At 40.9% G+C, this 17,832-nt stretch overlaps 1 protein-coding gene and 1 non-coding gene across 2 annotated transcripts; one reads left to right on the top strand and one right to left on the bottom strand.

Annotated features, from left to right (window-relative positions):
- Window positions 1-1,297: 1,297 nt before the first annotated feature.
- Window positions 1,298-6,500, bottom strand: cnih1 (cornichon family AMPA receptor auxiliary protein 1). Its single transcript, XM_048974197.1, has 5 exons — window positions 6,341-6,500; window positions 5,441-5,509; window positions 3,668-3,780; window positions 3,289-3,432; window positions 1,298-3,142 (listed from the first exon to the last, which is right to left on the bottom strand). Exons 1-5 carry the CDS (start codon window positions 6,419-6,421, stop codon window positions 3,115-3,117), a joined length of 435 nt encoding a protein of 144 aa, XP_048830154.1. The 5' UTR covers window positions 6,422-6,500; the 3' UTR covers window positions 1,298-3,114.
- Window positions 6,501-17,263: 10,763 nt separating this feature from the next.
- On the top strand, window positions 17,264-17,336 carry trnar-ucu (transfer RNA arginine (anticodon UCU)). Its single transcript has one exon. It is a non-coding gene; the product is annotated as a tRNA-Arg (tRNA).
- The last annotated feature ends 496 nt before the right edge of the window (window positions 17,337-17,832 follow it).

Raw genomic sequence — 17,832 nt, 5'->3', positions numbered from 1 at the left:
GCTTACTACAGGGTTCCCCAATTCCAGTCCTGGAGGGCCAGTCTGAGACACAGTTTACAGATTTTCCAGCTCAGACACACCTACTAGAGCTGGCAATTAGTTGATGAGCTGATTATATATATACACAGACATACCTTAATGTCATATCTGAATGGGATATGTTGTTTAATTTGCCTAACAAAGCATTTCGGTTTTTCTGAAATGTTCAAAATAAAGTTTTACATTATTGAATACTTCTAACACTGATGTTATTTGTGAGCTTCATTTTGTAGCTCTTCTGTAACTATCTTGTACAACTGCTGTTTAAGAGTAACGTAAGTTTGGCCTGTGTCAGGTTCTCTTTCTCTATTGTGTATTGGTAGTGACATTTGTATTGTTAAATAGGACTCTGAAGGTTGGCTGTTACACCAACCTTTATATTGTGTAATCAGAGCTCAATTCTTAGAAATGTTTAATATTCATTCTTGGGCATTAATTTTACCTTTTAACCTTAAGCTTAAATGAAGGAAGAGTGAACTTGTTTTCAGTAATAATATCTAGAATAGCTGAATTCTCAATGTTTGTAATAAAGCATCAAATAAAGTTTAGCCTATTATGTAGTTCGGGTTAATTTTCCTTACCCGAATTGCTAATTTTGAGTGATTCTCAAAGTCGGTCCTCGGGCCCCACTACCCTGCTTGTTTTCCTACTATCCCTGCCCCACACACAAGTCCCAGCTGTCTTTCAGCTTCTGATTGACTGAAGACACCTGATCCAGGTAATCAGCAGTGTGTAGAGCAGGGATAGCTGGGAAACAAGCAGGGCAGTGGGGCCTGAGGACTGAGTTTGAGAACCACTGCCCTATTGGCAGATTTTTTTGATTGATCATACACAATTCAATTCAATTCAATTCAAGGGAATTTTTCTTTGTTCTAGTAGAGTAGTAATAACTTATCCAACATCCAAAAAAATCACTTTAATTTCTGCTTATTTGAACTGTTCACTAAAGGAACACTACCAAGTGAGATGCAAATATCAATGCTCGTTAACATAATTTGCATCAAATTCACTGCTACATACATTTCATACAACTAATTATTATTACACTTATAAAAGGTACTGATGGTGAAATTAAAGAATTGACCATGACTTGCTTAATTCTAAGAAGAATGACTTGTGACTAGTGTACATGTGAATATACCTCTTTTCCACTCGTGCTGTGCCAAGCTGATGCTGAAGTGGCACAATTTGAGAACCAGCCCACATTTCTTCTGGTTAACATTTATCACAAACAGTGAATACAAAGAACAGGCATATAACATTTTTGAGCTTGTTAAATATATTTTGATTGAGAATGTTGAGGTTAATGCTAATTTAAGCTCTAGGACTTAAGTTAGTCAAAGCATTTCTTCATTAACTAGCTACATTTTAAAGCATTTCTAATTAATATTTACAACACTTGCTGAATTTTTGCAATTCTACAAAAAATGCGCACCATCCATTGTCTGGGGCACAGTACTCCCTGGATTCAACTGGACACAGTTAACCAAAAATTCAGTTTCAGAGTCATTTGACTACATACAATCAAAAAATTAAAGAAAAAATTAAGAAACCAGTCTATGTTTTTAAACAAACCTGCATTTTTAAATCCTGGTTTAATGGTAGTTCTGCAGGCAGAAGCCTACTCTGAGCAGGAGGTTGCATCCAGATTCAAAATGTCTAGGACAGCAGTACACAAGAATAAGGTGAAGCACAAGACACTGGGAATGACCAAAAATCAGCCAAGTAACGGGGCAGAAGCGACATTCTAATGCCAGAGGTGACCGTTAACTTATCCAACAGCACCTCATAGATCGGTGGACGACCTCAAGGGCCCTTCAAAAGAAATGGGAATTAAGTGCAGCTGTGAAGTACACCGCTAGGACATTTCATATTAGCCTCCTAGAAGCAGAATTGAAGTCCCATAAAGCAGAAGAAGCCCTTCATTAATGAGAAACAGGGAAGAACCAGGCTGCAGTTTGCAAAAATATTATTCACAGATACACACTCATAAATAGTACAAGTTTACAGTGCATTGTAGTCCCTCCTCAGATGCTATCATGGGTTGCCAGTTTCAGAATGGTGTATCAGTGGAGTTGGGTTGGAACCAGTTTTCTGGGTATGTCATCACATAAATCAGCAGTGAAAAAGTGTGGAACCAGATACCTACTCGGCATCAGCACTGCATTGGTGGAAAAGGGCTATTATAGTCCCATGTCAAGTTGAATGTTATGATTTGTTCCTATCACAGGCTCTTTACCACTCAGGCCACCCAGAATTAATATTTAAATTATATACAGCAAGTTAGAAAAGACCTAAATGCAGAACACCACAGCTTTTTTTTTTTTTTTAACTTGCATACAGGCCATGTTCACGCCATCATATTTATTTTGCTGTACACCCTAGTGTTACGTGAACTATAATGAAGTAACCAAATTCGGGGTAGAGTTTATTGAAATTTCAACCTATAATTCCATTTTTAAATGTCACAGATTTAATCATATTAAATAAATACAATTTATCTACATTAAGCATGAGGCAGACCACTGCATTTTTGCCCAATTCTCAAAGGCTGTGTTATAGATACGACATTGTTCAAACCTAGATGCTCATATTAAACAATAACGTTATTCAACAGCAAATACAAGAGAAGCTGATACTCAAAAAAAAAAAAAAAAAAAAAAACACTTTTAAAGAAAAAAAAAAAGACAAGCATAAGGGGTTGATCTTGCATAAGTTTATATCATTCTGGAAATGTTTTAATTAAACTCTACCTCTCATAATTCGACTTAAATTTGGGGGTGAGAGCAGTACTGCCAATTCCACTGGAGAAGTGGAAAGTGAAACATTTAAGAAACAGATGAATGTATTCAATTTCCAATTACATACAAAATGCGTAGCTGCATTATTTGTTATGCAAAACAGTGGATAATTGGCACAAAGTGTTCCTTGAAAAGGTTAAAATTTATTAAGTACTGAACATCATATGGGATTGCATGATAAGATGCCTTTGTTCCCCCCAAATAAATAAAACAAGTTTGTGTCCTGCATGCATTTCTGTCGTCCTTCTCCCCTTCTGGCAGCAGACACTTCTACTTAGGAGCTCACAAGTACATAGATCATCCTAAAATGATGGAAAAATAAGTGACTGCTAATGACAAGATTCCAATTCTCTTTGCAAAACGTGAAAGATAAATGGTAATTTAATAAACATGAGAAATTCCAAATTTAATAAAATCTATTCAAAAACACCCAAAAATATCTACTTACCCATAGAGATAATAGAAAAAAGACAGCAGATAGAAAGCAAGTTTGCACCAGCCTTCTTTCTGGCAGTAGGCAAGGATATCAGCATTCATTATTGTAGTTGGATCATAAAGCCCTGGACCACTCATCACTGGTCGACTCATGTATCTGAAGAAGTATTAATATGGAAAAACAAGGAATGATTAGCAGTATGTGTGCCCCTTTAAGAAATCAGACAGAAAATACTATAATTTATACTCGTTTACTCTTTAAATTCCTAGTTATAACAAAAAACAGGTGTTAAATTCTTCAATCATTGTGGAACTCTACAACTTCTACTCTTTGTAAATGAAAGCCTATAAGTGACATTTCAAGAATACCGACAGACTCAAGAAAAGCCTACCTCCAGACATGGTATGCCAGCAAAGGCATATTCAGCCCCAGGGTGAGCCATTCAGCTGCACAGAGGAACATTATACAGAAGAAGACGTGGATGAGGTACTCTGGGAGAACCAGCTGAAAACAGGCCAGCAAGAAAATTAGTCCAACAATAAAAAGGCTTTAAGTTTTTTTTCCCCCAAGTATGATTTCCACCCAGTAACAACTTGCAGTTTAGTGCAAAACAGTTTGTTTTAAAAGTCCTCAGAGGCTGCAAACATAGCACCACACACAGAGCTTATAAAATCAGATTATTAATGCAGCACACAGCTCACCATCCATACTCCGAGCAAAGCAAGCAAAGCAATGTAATTGTTCAGTCAATAATTTTAAGAGCTGGTGCAAAGTTTGGAACACAGCAGAAGGCAGATGGAGTCACCACATGGAAACCATGCACTGAAAAGAGCACTACACATAACCCTGAATACAGTCTCAATTAGGAAATAGAGGTAGGAAGAAATATGAATATTTTAGTAGACTGAAGTTGTAAAAATCTTTTCAAACCAGAAAAGGCAACACTATACTGAATATATGCACACATTCTAACCAGCTACAGAAATTATGTCCAGGATTGCTCCACAAGTAACATCCTTACAAGCATAAGACTGATGTAAGGCATTGTGTCTTGTATTGATGAGATTCGGTCACTATTTCTTTAGTGGCAAACCTAGCAGAAAAGCAACCCTCAATTGGCATAATGGTTTAGTATTGAGTAGGGTTAAATGGATATAGCTCAATTCCAATCTAGTGGTAGAATACTCTAAAGTCTACCACTTGTCCCTGGATAAAGAACCAAGTGACATTTAATTAAAGGGATAAGGTTATTAAATTATTCATGCGTGGAGCATTTACAAGTTTCTTTTTCAGTTAACATCACTTCCTCAGAAAATCAACAATACCATAAATCTTATTTTGCAAAGGAAGTAAACAAAACTGCAAACTACTCAACCTGTTACTATTAGCTAGAAAATATAACTGATCAAATTTCCTGTCTTCTGGGTGATGTTAAGACTGAACATTATATTATCCCTCAATGGGGAAATATTGAAACAATGCAAGCTCACCTTATATGCCAGAGAAATACTCTCATAACCCATTGGTGAACAAGCTCTTTATTAACAGAATTAATCATGCAACACAACAGGTCAAACAGACATATGATCATGCAGAAGAGAAATTTGTAGTCTCTAACAGTTTCGTGGTCTGCCTCCGTTTCATCTAACTTCATAATCTAAATTAATCCCTACTGAAAATTCATCCTTGAAGACTACAGAAGTGCTTTGCGTGCCTATGACACTTAATGGAAACTGTTTAAGATGTAGCAAGCATAACATACATATTATTCTGCTGCACTTGTGCACTGAAATCCACCCAAAAATAAAGAGCTAAACGCTCATCTTCCATTTGTTAACTAAAAAAAATTCTTGCAAACACTCCTCCGTGCAAATGACAGACTGGACGGAATCAAATGAGCATTTTTACTGAAGACTGGGTACAAACCTTTAATGCAATTTTGACTCTTTTAATCTTTTTGACCTTTTCAACTGTCTTTTGCCATAAAATGAAAATGCAAAAAGCAGATCATAAAAATGTTAGTTTTGGACAGCTGACAAGATCACACGAGATTAATAACAGTCAGAATATCAAGCAAGAGAGTGCAGATGTCAATTAAGCAAACACATGAAAAAACATTAGGAAAAAGCAGATGTTACTTTAATATATGACTGAAGCATCTTACCGGATTCAACGTATTACATTGATCTATTGGATTCTTGTAGTCTGTCTTCAGTTCATCAAATGCTATAATCTGTCAAACAAAGTTCATATTGTTTAAAAAAAAATAAAAAGAATGTACACGAAATTGCCCAGCCTAACAAACATGTGCTTCGTCATTCAAATTTTAAATGTTACAGTTAATCATACGTTAGTTGGCCATACTAACACAAGCCAATCATTTCGTAAACCGAAGCACAAAACTTCACACGCTCCTGCCATTAAAACATACCGCGGTTTGAAAGCAAATCCCAGCATATCTGGCTGAAGTCCAAGAATACATTTCTACAGGTTCGGCTTTCATAATTTCAAATAACTATATTTATGACGATTTTTGGTCAAATTACGAGTTTTTTCCCCCTCATTTTAATAAGTGATTGCATAACCAAAATCAGGCGTGCCCCTACATGAGCCAACCGGCTTCCTTGTTAGCATTTCATAATGCAAAAAAAAAAATCTTTCTGCTTTTATATTTGACGAACAATGCACAGTAAGCATATAAACACGTAACATACAAAGCACTGTATAATGAACGAATTCAAAAGAAAAAATAAACAGCGAAATTACTAGTCAATACTGCTATTTATACCATACATACACCGTCGATGGAATAGTGTTAACATTCCTCAGCAAATATTCACGTGGGTATATGCACTATATATATATATATATATATATGTATGTATGTATGTATGCAATCATTTAATTGATAACTGTGGCTAAGAATGCGAGACATTATTTCTAACGATTCAATCCGCTGATTTCCTATGGTAAGGAATATATCCTAAGAACAAATTTCCCCGAAGCCCAAATCGAAAGACGTTTACATTCTTTTCATGCCGATAGCAGTATATTGCTCACTTACGTGCCAAATGGCGAAGAAAATGAGAGCTGCTGTAAGTAGCAACGCCAACATATAACAAAAGGCCGCGAATGTGAACGCCATATTCCGTCAACGTAGCCAAAAGACCGTCACCCAATTTTGTGAAAAGTGGTTTCGACCGATCGTTCAAGACTAGCAACGCGAGAACTATTATGAGCATGCGTAGATCTGATGACTGACATACACATGCGCAAACGGTTTATGGCTCAAGTGCCCAGTGAGAGGAGTGCTGAACTGTATTTCTGGGAATGTTGTGAAAATACCGCGTCGTTCTTAAAGGATTGAGTGTATTAGTATATTTGAAGTCCCAAGATTCTGCCCCCCTCCAAACAAATCACGCCTACTTAAATTCTTCTTTGCAGCTAGGTGCACAAATCCCATGTTATGCATCACAAATAAAGAAACTCATATGCTAACCGTTTTGCTACTGTTTCTGCACCGAATATGATGCAAAACAGTTATACACCCGTATCGAAAAACTTGAACTTGGAGTACACATCCACATATCAATATGTGAATTCATGCAAGCACTCTGTCACTTTTGCACCACGTATCTCAGTGAAACGTGGAGCAAAAGTGATCTGTGTACCGGTACAGCAGATGCGGCCAATCTTATCCAGAACAGGCCATTGTGTACGCAACTTTTCACTGCTTTTCAAAACTAATTAGAGGACTGATTTGCTGAAGAGTCCTCACAATATGGGTTTGAACAAACCCAGACCTAAAGGTTATCCCAAAAACCTGCATATTTTATAGATACGATTGGCCACCACTGTTGTAGAGTCAGCAGCAGACGCTGTTCAAAGATCACAGAATCCTTTTGGCCAATCAAAGGAGCTCAGTTGGGCGCCTCATTAAATTTCGACTGCTGCGCGCTGTGACAAATACCCACATAGCCAATAGAAACGAAGCAACGTACTGGGAACTCAGAAGCTAGCGCTGCGAAAGTCCCATAAGGTATGTTATCATTCACCATTATACTCAAAGGTGGAAATTTCAGGTCGAGAAAGTAAAAAAAAATCCAGACCAAGGTTTTGTTTGAACGAACCACTTGACTCAACTTGATACTTTAGTTATATTTAAATATGCACACTAGGGGGTATTCCACTAGCCAGTTTAGCGAGCAATTCTGAGTTCAAAGCCTGAACAGGTGTTACACCGTAATCTATGTTTGTGATGTAATGCTGCAGCTGACTTTTTCAAGGCAATAGCATTTCCATTTTCTGTTCTTTTCCGGCGTCTTGTTTTTGTATTATTATTTTTTTTTAAATCAAAGTTTTCAAATTATATAGGTGGCTACAGGAGTGGGTATCTCTGAGCTGCGAAACATGAGGTCGATGTTGTGACTATTTTTCACGTTTGTTCACTTTTATTTTATTTTTGATTTATTTCAAAAGGTATGCATGCAAGCTAAACAGAACTAGTGACAAAGGATATATTCATGTATGCATATTTAAAAACGACATGATACTTATTCTATTTCCTTACTTACTTTCTGATTCTTGAACAGCTGTTTATTTAGTCAATTTTTGTGCTTATATGATACGGTGTGGGGCGGCATAGTGGTGCAGTGGTTAGCACTGTTGCCTCACACCTCTGGGACCCGAGTTTGAGTCTCCGCCTGGGTCACATGTGTGTGGAGTTTGCATGTTCTCTGCATGTCGTCGTGGGGTTTCCTCCGGGTACTCTGGTTTCCCTCCACAGTCCAAAAACATGCTGAGGCTAATTGGAGTTGCTAAATTGCCCGTAGGAGTGCATGTGTGAGTGTGCCCTGTGATGGGCTGCCCCCCATCCTGGGTTGTTCCCTGCCTCGTGCCCATTGCTTCCTGGATAGGCTCCGCACCCCCCGCGACCCAGTAGGATAAGCGGTTTGGAAAATGGGTGGATGGCTGATTATTCATACAATATTCTGAGCTTGAAGGTATTTTATTGTACATTTTTTTTTAAATAATGCCCTCTAAAATTGATATTTTCCATTAGGACTTATAGAAAAACAATGCATGTTCTTCCATATTGACAGCAATTTATCTTGTCAATGTCAAAATGTCTGTTAGAAAGCGCAATACCATGTGATAGACTAATTATTACCCTTACTATACCTTGAGTTTGAAGACATTTTGCTGTATAGATTTTAATGGAGTATCATCTGAATGTTCTACTTTAACCATTAAATCCTGCTGAAAAACAATGCATGTTCTGTCATATTGCAATGCAATTGTAATAACTGCACATAATGAAATTGTTATATGTTTTTTTAATCTGCCAATAATGTAATAAGAATGATGAGTGCATAATGTAATAACGTGTTGCATGTAATGTTATGATGCGCAAATGATAAAATTTTATACAACAGTCACAGTGGATATAAAAAAGTGTTAAAATGCCAGGCCATGTAAAAAAAAAAAAAAACGGACACCACGATGGATCGTTTTGAAACTACCAAAGCGATGCAGTGATTACTCTGAGGCTAGCGATGTGGGCTGGCAATTCGAAGGTTGCTGCGTCGAATTTTGGGAATGCCCAGATCGTTTCTACTCTGTTGGGCCCTTGAACAGTGCCCTTAAACTAAAATTGCTTTGTCCTGGATATGACATTAATATATCTAGCCCTGCAAGCAGGTCCTCTAACTTCCAGGGAAAATTTGGGGGTTGGTGGCAGGATTGGCATTCCAAAAACTTCACACTGTTCCATTCTATTTGAACTAGTGTTGTGCTGAGGTATCACCTGCTCCACTAGGGGGGACTCTACAGGTGAATCTAAGAACTGTTGCTTAAACTTAACCATTGGTGTCTGAGATGTGATGTTATAGAGTCTTCACTGAGGAAATACGATAAAAATATATCTCTTCAGTTCATGGATAACTGAGAATTTGAATAAGCAGTTCAAATGTCACTTGTTTTCTACTTTTGTTTGCTACTGAAAAAACTTGTCTTTATAAATATATGTGAACTTTTGGTAACAGCATTGTTCTTTTAGCATTTTTGGATACTTTTATGACACTTTTTTTTGTGTGACTACAAAGACTACAAAGCAATCATTCTATTTAACTTATGATGTTTCTGAAAATGAGATTTTATGTAAAATATTAACTTTTGCACTAAAAGCACTTGTATAATTCACGTAAATGATGCAACTTACATGTTCGCTGTACCTTCGGAAGAAGCGAAGGATGGGGGGCCAGCCCATCGCAGGGCACACTATGACCTGTTGTATAAAAACATACCCGTGATATACTGGAGTTCAACTACACTCCTCCTTGAATGTTATTGTATAAATTAAACTCAGTGGAAACTTTTTTTTTTTGTTAAAAATGTAATATACTGACACATTGTAATTACTAAACAAAATTGCTTGCTTTAAGGTCCAGTACTTACAGTTTATAGGCAGAATAATTTCCATCCATCCTAACCATCCTATCATGGCCTGTATGATCCACATTTCATTTCTCCCTCATGTTTACAAGCATCAAGTCACCGTTCAAATATAAACCTCATACAGTTCAAGATTGCTCCTTTATGTGGATTTTAGGTGTTTTGTATACTGATATGTAGTACCTGTTCCCAGAATCCACCTCAGAAATGTGAACGGGTATTCAATTTTGAACCATATATCAACTCAAGAATGAATTTTGCCATCTTGTAACTTAGCATGAGGGAAAATACTGCTGGAACTGTGTCCCCTGGGCCCATAAATCAAAGCTGGAGTTGTTTGGGCACAATTCTAGATGTAATATTTGATATAAACTATTTGCTAACTTTTTGGGCAGGGACAAATTGTGTTGGATCACTCATCTAACGAATAAAGATTTTTATGAAACCGGCCTGTGAAGTCAGAAATATTTTGATATTCTTTAATTCTATCATTTAATAATCAATTTTCTTTTAGTATTCTGTCATGCCCGGCTCGTCCGATCCTCGTGTGTGCCACGCCCCCTGATTATCCATGTGTGCTTCCCAGATCTTGCCCAGCTGTGTCTGATTATTTGTGCCCAGTCTTGTCTATTTCAGTCCGTGTCTTGCCCTGGTTTTTGTCCGTCATTGATGTTCGTTTACTTCCGATGTTTCCTCGCTGTTTGCCTGGCTTTCCCCACAATAAATCCCCGTTTTCCCCGTCTTTCGCCTCCTTGCCTGTTTCCTGCCAGCTTGCCTGCCCATCACTTACCCGCGACTCCTGACATATTCTGCACCCCCTTTTCTCTAAATTAAAGAAATAACTACTATTTTTTTCCACCTTGTTCCATCCATTGTGATCTGGACCCCTTTAGCTTTCTCTTCATAAAGTTTATTTTGGAAATTGTGTGATACGTTTTTTTCCTTTAGCGTTTAGACCATCAGTACAGGTGAGGTCAATGATTTCTCTTGTTATCATGATAACTTGGGCTTTTTTCTCCTTTGCGTAAGAGATACAAATTGACTTTACTTTAAACCAGGGATAGAGAACCTTTTTAGCTACAAGGGCCATAAACACCAGCTATTTTTTTGGTTTGTTTCCTTTGAGAGCCATAACATGGTTAATACAATTTGATTAGTCTATTTTTGATGTTAAGCCTACATTTTAATTACTATACTATGTCAGAGATTATGACTAAGCATTATTGTTGTCACAACCTATTAACTGAATACTTCTTGCCATTAATGCGACTTCTGGTGTTGCATGGTTTTGCTGATGGCCTTGTAGTAGGGTTCATATGTGATGCGGTAAAGCTTCATGCACGCATTGACGCTCCCATCAGTTAAACGTAACCTTAGATTGATCTTTATGTTCTTCAGATGTGAGAAAGATCACTCTCTAGGTGCTGGAAATCAAAATGTTGAGTGGGGTCACTTGCTAGGCAGGCATCTCTGAATTCTCCCAGTCTTTCAAAATGCAGAAGACAACCAGTTTGAATATCCCTGATTTATAAGTTCTAGCTTGCTTTCGAATGCAAACACTGCCTGTTGAAGAAGCAACAGTGTCCTGCATTTTCATATTTAGTTAATTTAGATGAGCAGTGATATTCACAAGATAGCGAAATTCAGGATGATCAACACATTTAATTTAGAGAAAAGTCCTGCTCAGGCAGGCTTCAAAATGGTGAAGCACTTTCCCCCTTGCCAACTAATGCATAATACTGTGCAAAAGCAAACTGGGATAATTTGTCCCAACTTCGTCTAACAGTGCTTTAAACTGGTGATCATTTAAGGGTCAGGCAACAAAAATAAATACCACATGAATAACCAGTGACACCTCACTATCTTCCCCTCTTATTGATCCTTTCATTGGCAAAACAGCAAGACATCACTATAATTGTTTTTTTTTGTTAAATTTACAGTAAACTGGCAACTGGCATCCAGAACATTACTGAAATATATGGTCAGAGAAATTTTGTAATTACAGAACAAAACTGTGGATAAAATAAATTTCACGGTTAATATCTTGCCTCTCCTGGAGCCGACACCTTATTGTGGTGGAGGGGTTTGCGTGTTCCTGTGACCTCAGGAGCTATGTTGTCTGGGGCTTTATGCCCCTGGTAGGGTCACCCAAGGCAAACAGGTCCTGGGTGAGGAACCAGATGAAGTGCAGCTCAGAAGACCCCTTAAGAAGAAAAAGACTTTGGATTCACGGTTTCCCTTGCCCGGACGCGGGTCACCGGGGCCCCCCCCTGGTGGCCAGGCCTACACTCATGGGGCCTGGTCGGGCACAGCCCGAACAAGGCACGTGGGTCCCCCCTCCAATGGGCTCACCACCCATGGGAGAGGCCATAGGGGTAGGGTGCGATGTGATCTGGGCGGTGGCCAAAGGCAGGGACCTTGGCGGTCCAGTACTCGGCTACAGAAGCTAGCTCTAGGGACATGGAATGTCACCTCTCTGATGGGGAAGGAGCCTGAGCTGGTGCGCGAGGTTGTGAAGTTCCGGCTGGATATAGTCGGACTCGTCTCTCTCGTCTCCTTGAGGGGGGTTGGACCCTTTTCCACTCTGGAGTTGCCCACGGGGAGAGGCGCCGAGCAGGCGTGGGCATACTTATTGCCCCCAGGCTGGGTGCCTGTACATTGGGGTTTACCGCAGTGGACGAGAGGGTAGCCTCCCTTCGCCTTCAGGTGGGGGGACGGGTTCTGACTGTTGTTTGCGCTTATGCGCCAAACGGCAGTTCAGAATACCTACCCTTGTTGGAGTCCTTGGAAGGGGTGTTGGAGAGCGCTCCTCCTGGGGACTCTCTTGTTCTGCTGGGGGACTTCAATGCTCACGTGGGCAATGACAGTGAGACCTGGAGGGGCGTGATTGGGAGCTGTCAACCGATCACTACCTGGTGGTGGGTTGGCTCCGCTGGTGGGGGAGGAAGCCGGCCAGGCCTGGCAGGCCCAAGCATATAGTGAGGGTCAGCTGGGAACGTCTGGCGGAATCCCCTGTCAGGGAGAGTTTCAACTCCTACCTCCGGCAGAACTTCTCCCATATCCCGGTGGAGGCGGGGGACATTGAGTCCGAATGGGCCATGTTCCGTGCCTCCATTGTGGAGGCGGCTGACCGGAGCTGCGGCCGTAAGGTGGTCGCGGCGGCAATCCCCGAACCCGCTGGTGGACAGCGGTGGTAAGGGGTGCCGTCAAGCTGAAGGAGTCCTATCGGGCTTTTTTGGCCTGTGGGACTCCAGACGTAGCTGACAGGTATCGGCAGGCCAAGTGGAATGTGGCTTTGGCGGTTGCTGAGGCAAAAACTCGGGTGTGGGAGGAGTTTGGCAAGGCCATGGAGAACGACTTCCGGACGGCTTTGAGGAGATTCTGGTCCACCATCCGGCGGCTCCAGGCGGGGAAGCGGTGCAGCATCAACACTATTTATGGTGGGTATGGTGCGCTGCTGACCTCAACTCGGGATGTTTTGGGTCGGTGGAAAGAATACTTCGAAGACCTCCTGAATCCCACCGACACGCCTTCCGATATGGAAGCAGAGTGTGGGGACTTGGGGGTGGACTCGCCTATTTCTGGGCCGGAGGTCACTGAGGTGGTCAAAAAGCTCCTCAGTGGCCAGGCCCCGGGGGTGGATGAGATTCGCCCGGAGTTCCTCAAGGCTCTGGATGCTGTGGGGCTGTCCTGGCTGACACGCATTTGCGGCATCGCGTGGACTTCGGGGGCAGTGCCTCTGGACTGGCAGACCGGGGTGGTGGTCCCCCTCTTTAAGAAAGGGGACTGGAGGGTGTGCTCCAACTATAGGGGGATCACACTCCTCAGCCTCCCTGGGAAGGTCTATTCGGGGGTCCTGGAGAGGAGGGTCCGCCGGATTGTCGAACCTCAGATTCAGGAGGAGCAGTGTGGTTTTCGCCCTGGCCATGGAACAGTGGACCAGCTCTATACTCTCCGCAGGGTTTTGGAGGGTTGATGGGAGTTAACCGACCAGTCTACATGTGTTTTGTGGACTTGGAGAGGGCATTCGACCGTGTCCCTCGGGGAGTCCTGTGGGGAGTGCTCCGGGAGTATGGGGTACCAGGCTTCCTTTTAAGGGCGGTTCGGTCCCTGTATGACCGGTGCCAGAGCCTGGTCCGCATGGGCAGCAATAAGTTGGACTTGTTTCCGGTGAGGGTTGGACTCCGTCAGGGCTGCCCTTTGTCACCGATTCTGTTCATAGCTTTAATGGACAGAATTTCTAGGCGCAGCCAGGGCGTTGAGGGTGTCCGGTTCGGTGACCTCAGGATTAGGTCGCTGCTTTTTGCAGATGATGTGGTTCTGTTGGCCTCATTGGACCGTGATCTTCAGCTCTCACTGGAGCAGTTCGCAGCCGAGTGTGAAGCGGCTGGGATGAGAATCAGCACCTCCAAATCCGAGACCATGGTTCTCAGCCGGAAAAGGGTAAAATGCTCTCTCCGGGTTGGGGATGGGGTCCTTCCCCAAGGGGAGGAGTTTAAGTATCTCGGGATCTTGTTCACGAGTGGGGGAACGATGGAATGGGAGGTCGACAGGCGGATCGGTGCGGCGTCATGCGGGCGCTGCATCGGTCTGTCATGGTGAAGAGAGAGCTGAGCCAAAAGGCAAAGCTCTCGATTTACCAGTCGATCTACATTCCTACCCTCACCTATGGTCATGAGCTATGGGTAGTGACCGAAAGAACGAGATCGCGGGTGCAAGTGGCCGAAATGAGTTTCCTCCGCAGGGTGGCTGGGCTCTCCCTTAGAGATAGGGTGAGGAGCTCAGTCATTCGGGAGGGACTCAGAGTAGAGCTGCTGCTCCTCCGCATCAAGAGGAGCCAGATGAGGTGGCTCGGGCATCTGATTAGGATGCCTCCTGGACGCCTCCCTGGGGAGGTGTTCCGGGCATGTCCCACTGGGAGGAGACCCCGGGGAAGACCCAGGACACGCTGGAGAGACTATGTCTCTCGGCTGGCCTGGGAACGCCTCGGGATCCCCCCAGAGGAGCTGGATGAAGTGGCCGGGGAGAGGGAAGTCTGGGCTTCCCTGCTGAGACTGCTGCCCCCGCAACCCGACCCCGGATTAAGCGGAAGATGATGGATGGATGGATGGTTAATATCTTATTCAAATACAGAATGTAACCATAATGTTTCTTTGCAAACACTGTAAAATTTGCATTTAATCTTTATGAATACAGAATATAATATTGTTATTTAAAGTTAAATTTAATATATTTAACACCTGTAAACACCTGTTCGATTCTACATTGAAAACAATTATTTACTGTTAAATAGACAGTATCTAGAATCTTTTTGTACTATTATCAGAACTGTATTATTTACAGTTAAGTTCTGGATACCACAGCTGCCACTTTTTAACCGTGAATTCAATGGAATTTAACTTATTATTTCATAAACCTTGCTTTTACATAGCAGACGTCTACTACATTTTGTTGTCATGCATATTTTGCCAAACATGTACACTGGAGATTAGTACCCCTTTAAAAAATATTAATGTTGTACATAAGCAAACAGGAAACAAACTTAATATTTTAACAGTCTATTAAATTATTATAACAAGAATATAAGACATTTTGTTGGTGTATTTTTTCGGTGTGTGCATGAAAGTCAACAGTACCAACTAACAAGTATTAGCACATTTTTTAAACAATTTCTTAAATGTTGGTACATTTCTATAACAAAAGAAGTTGCACTCAAATACTTTTCAACCAAAAATTTAAAAAAATCATGAAAAAGTCCACCTCTTAAATCATATGCATGTGCATAGAATTACTGTACCTTCAAAGTGACTCTCTCCACTCATGGTCAGAGAAGTCAGAGATCGACGGCATGACTTTTGGGTTCACAGTGAGCTGCTTCTTGTGTGTCCCTTCAACTTTTGACCCTCATTCTGGATTAAACACCTTGGGAAAAAAACAATATTTGTAATAATTAGACTAGTACGTAGTAAAACAAAACAAAGATTTTAGAGAAGGCAATTTTAGTTTTAAAAATGTAATCAAGTCTGGTAATGAGGAATAAAATCAACACTAGAAAAACATATTACATTATAGAATTATATTTTAATAGTTTTAAGTTTAATGGCTGATATTTAATGCCATGTAGGTTGAGGATATTTCAAGTGGTACAAAATAGGGGGTGGAAGGCAGATTATTAAGGATGGACAGATTTTTGTTGATGTCCCTAAAATCAACAGCCACAGACTCCACTAAACAAATCCATAGAGCTCTGAAAAATAAAATAAATAATGCTCACAAAGCAAAATAGGGCTACATAAAGATAGCAAAGCACTGGCGATCTGACCCGAGTATAGAATAGTGCAAGAAACATTACACACACACAGCATAAATTTCCAAAATTTCTGTTTACTGTTTGTAGCAAAACAGTACAACATCCATCCATCCATCCATTTTCCAAACCGCTTATCCTACTGGGTCGTAGGGGGTCCGGAGCCTATCCTGGAAGCAATGGGAACAACCCAGGATGGGAGGCCAGCCCATCGCAGGGCACACTATGACCTGTTGTATAAAAACATACTTGTGATATACTAGAGTTCAACTACACTCCTCCTTGAATGTTATTGTATAAATTAAACTCAGTGGAAACTTTTTTTTTTGTTAAGAATATAATATACTATACTAAGTCCAATAAGCCTCAGCATGTTTTTGGACTGTGGGGGGGAAACCAGAGTACCTGGAGGAAACCCCACAACGACGGGGGGAGAACATGCAAACTCCACACACATGTGACGCAGGCAGAGATTCGAACCTTGGTCCCAGAGGTGTGAGGCAACAGTGCTAACCACTGCACCACCATGCCGCCCCTAAACAGTACAACATATAGTATAAATAAGATGTGTTAATCTTTTTATACCTTTCATAAAGTAAAATTATAGTACTATGGAAATTATATGGTTAAGTTTAATTACATTAAATACCGTAAGTGATAAATGTGCAGCAATCCTAATCATATGACAAAACAGCACTAAATTTGGCTTAATTATTAAAATAACAAGCAGCAAAGAAAGTAAATAAATTTTAAATTTTTACATTCTTAAACATTTGCCAAGAAATTCAAAATTTAGTCTAATGTTTTAAAATTGCTTTCTAAAAAAAAAGAAGATTATTGCCTCTATCAATTTTTCATTTATACACGTTAAGCTAATTGGTCTATAGTGTAAAGGGTCACTTCTATCTCCTTTTGTGAAACTGTGTTATATTTGTGTGCTTCCAGTCTGAGGGTACCACACCTGCAGATAAGGATTTTTGAAATAGTCAAGTTAAATGTCTGGAGGTTGAAGGAGCCACCTTGTGCTCTGCTTTACTTCTCTGTAGTGCTGTTAGGGCAATACATTTCTGCAAAAAGGAAACATTCAAAATATAAATCACATATGCAGATATCAGTTTCCCTCTCTCTTAAATAAAATAAACATTTCATGTGTATTTAGCATACCATAGATGTAGGCTGCAGAGTACTTTGATATTCTTTAGTATAGGCTAAGATCACAAAAAAGCAGCCCCAGTGGCCTAATGGATAAGGCACTGGCCTTCTAAGCCAGGGATTGTGGGTTCGAGTCCCATCTGGGGTGTGATCGCTTTAACAAATTTCTACATGAGATTAACAAAGTTTAACAGTTCATTGCCAGCTTCTACTGCTGTATAAACTTTGAGAGTACTCACAGTGCTGTTTACTGAAAGGTACAGAATAGCAATAAAGAAAATATACTATGTCCTGTGTATGACACTAAACTGCATTTGGCCCTGCAAACGGTCCTCCAACTTGCAAGGAAACAATTTTTTGGGGGGTGGTGGCAGGAATGGTACTCCAGCCACTGTAAAACAACTCACAACTGCTCAAATTAAACAAGCTAGATACTCTTCTGCTCTCCGTGGGAGTAGCTCTGCTGCAGCCGCCCACAGGAAGGCTGCGCACACCATGAATCGAAACCATCGGAGAGCTAATAGGGTCAGGCCTGTTGTGGATCGGGACTGGTGTGATGCTGAGGTGTCGCCTGCTGCATGGCTGCACTCAGGTCCCAGTTTGAGGCAACCCTCAAGTGTATGCTCCGACTGCAGTGAGTGATG

Source organism: Brienomyrus brachyistius, chromosome 14, assembly GCF_023856365.1.
Source record: "Brienomyrus brachyistius isolate T26 chromosome 14, BBRACH_0.4, whole genome shotgun sequence".
Classification (NCBI taxonomy): domain Eukaryota; kingdom Metazoa; phylum Chordata; class Actinopteri; order Osteoglossiformes; family Mormyridae; genus Brienomyrus; species Brienomyrus brachyistius.
The sequence above is the reverse complement of the archived record's forward strand: the minus strand, read 5'-3'. Positions and strand labels throughout refer to the sequence as shown.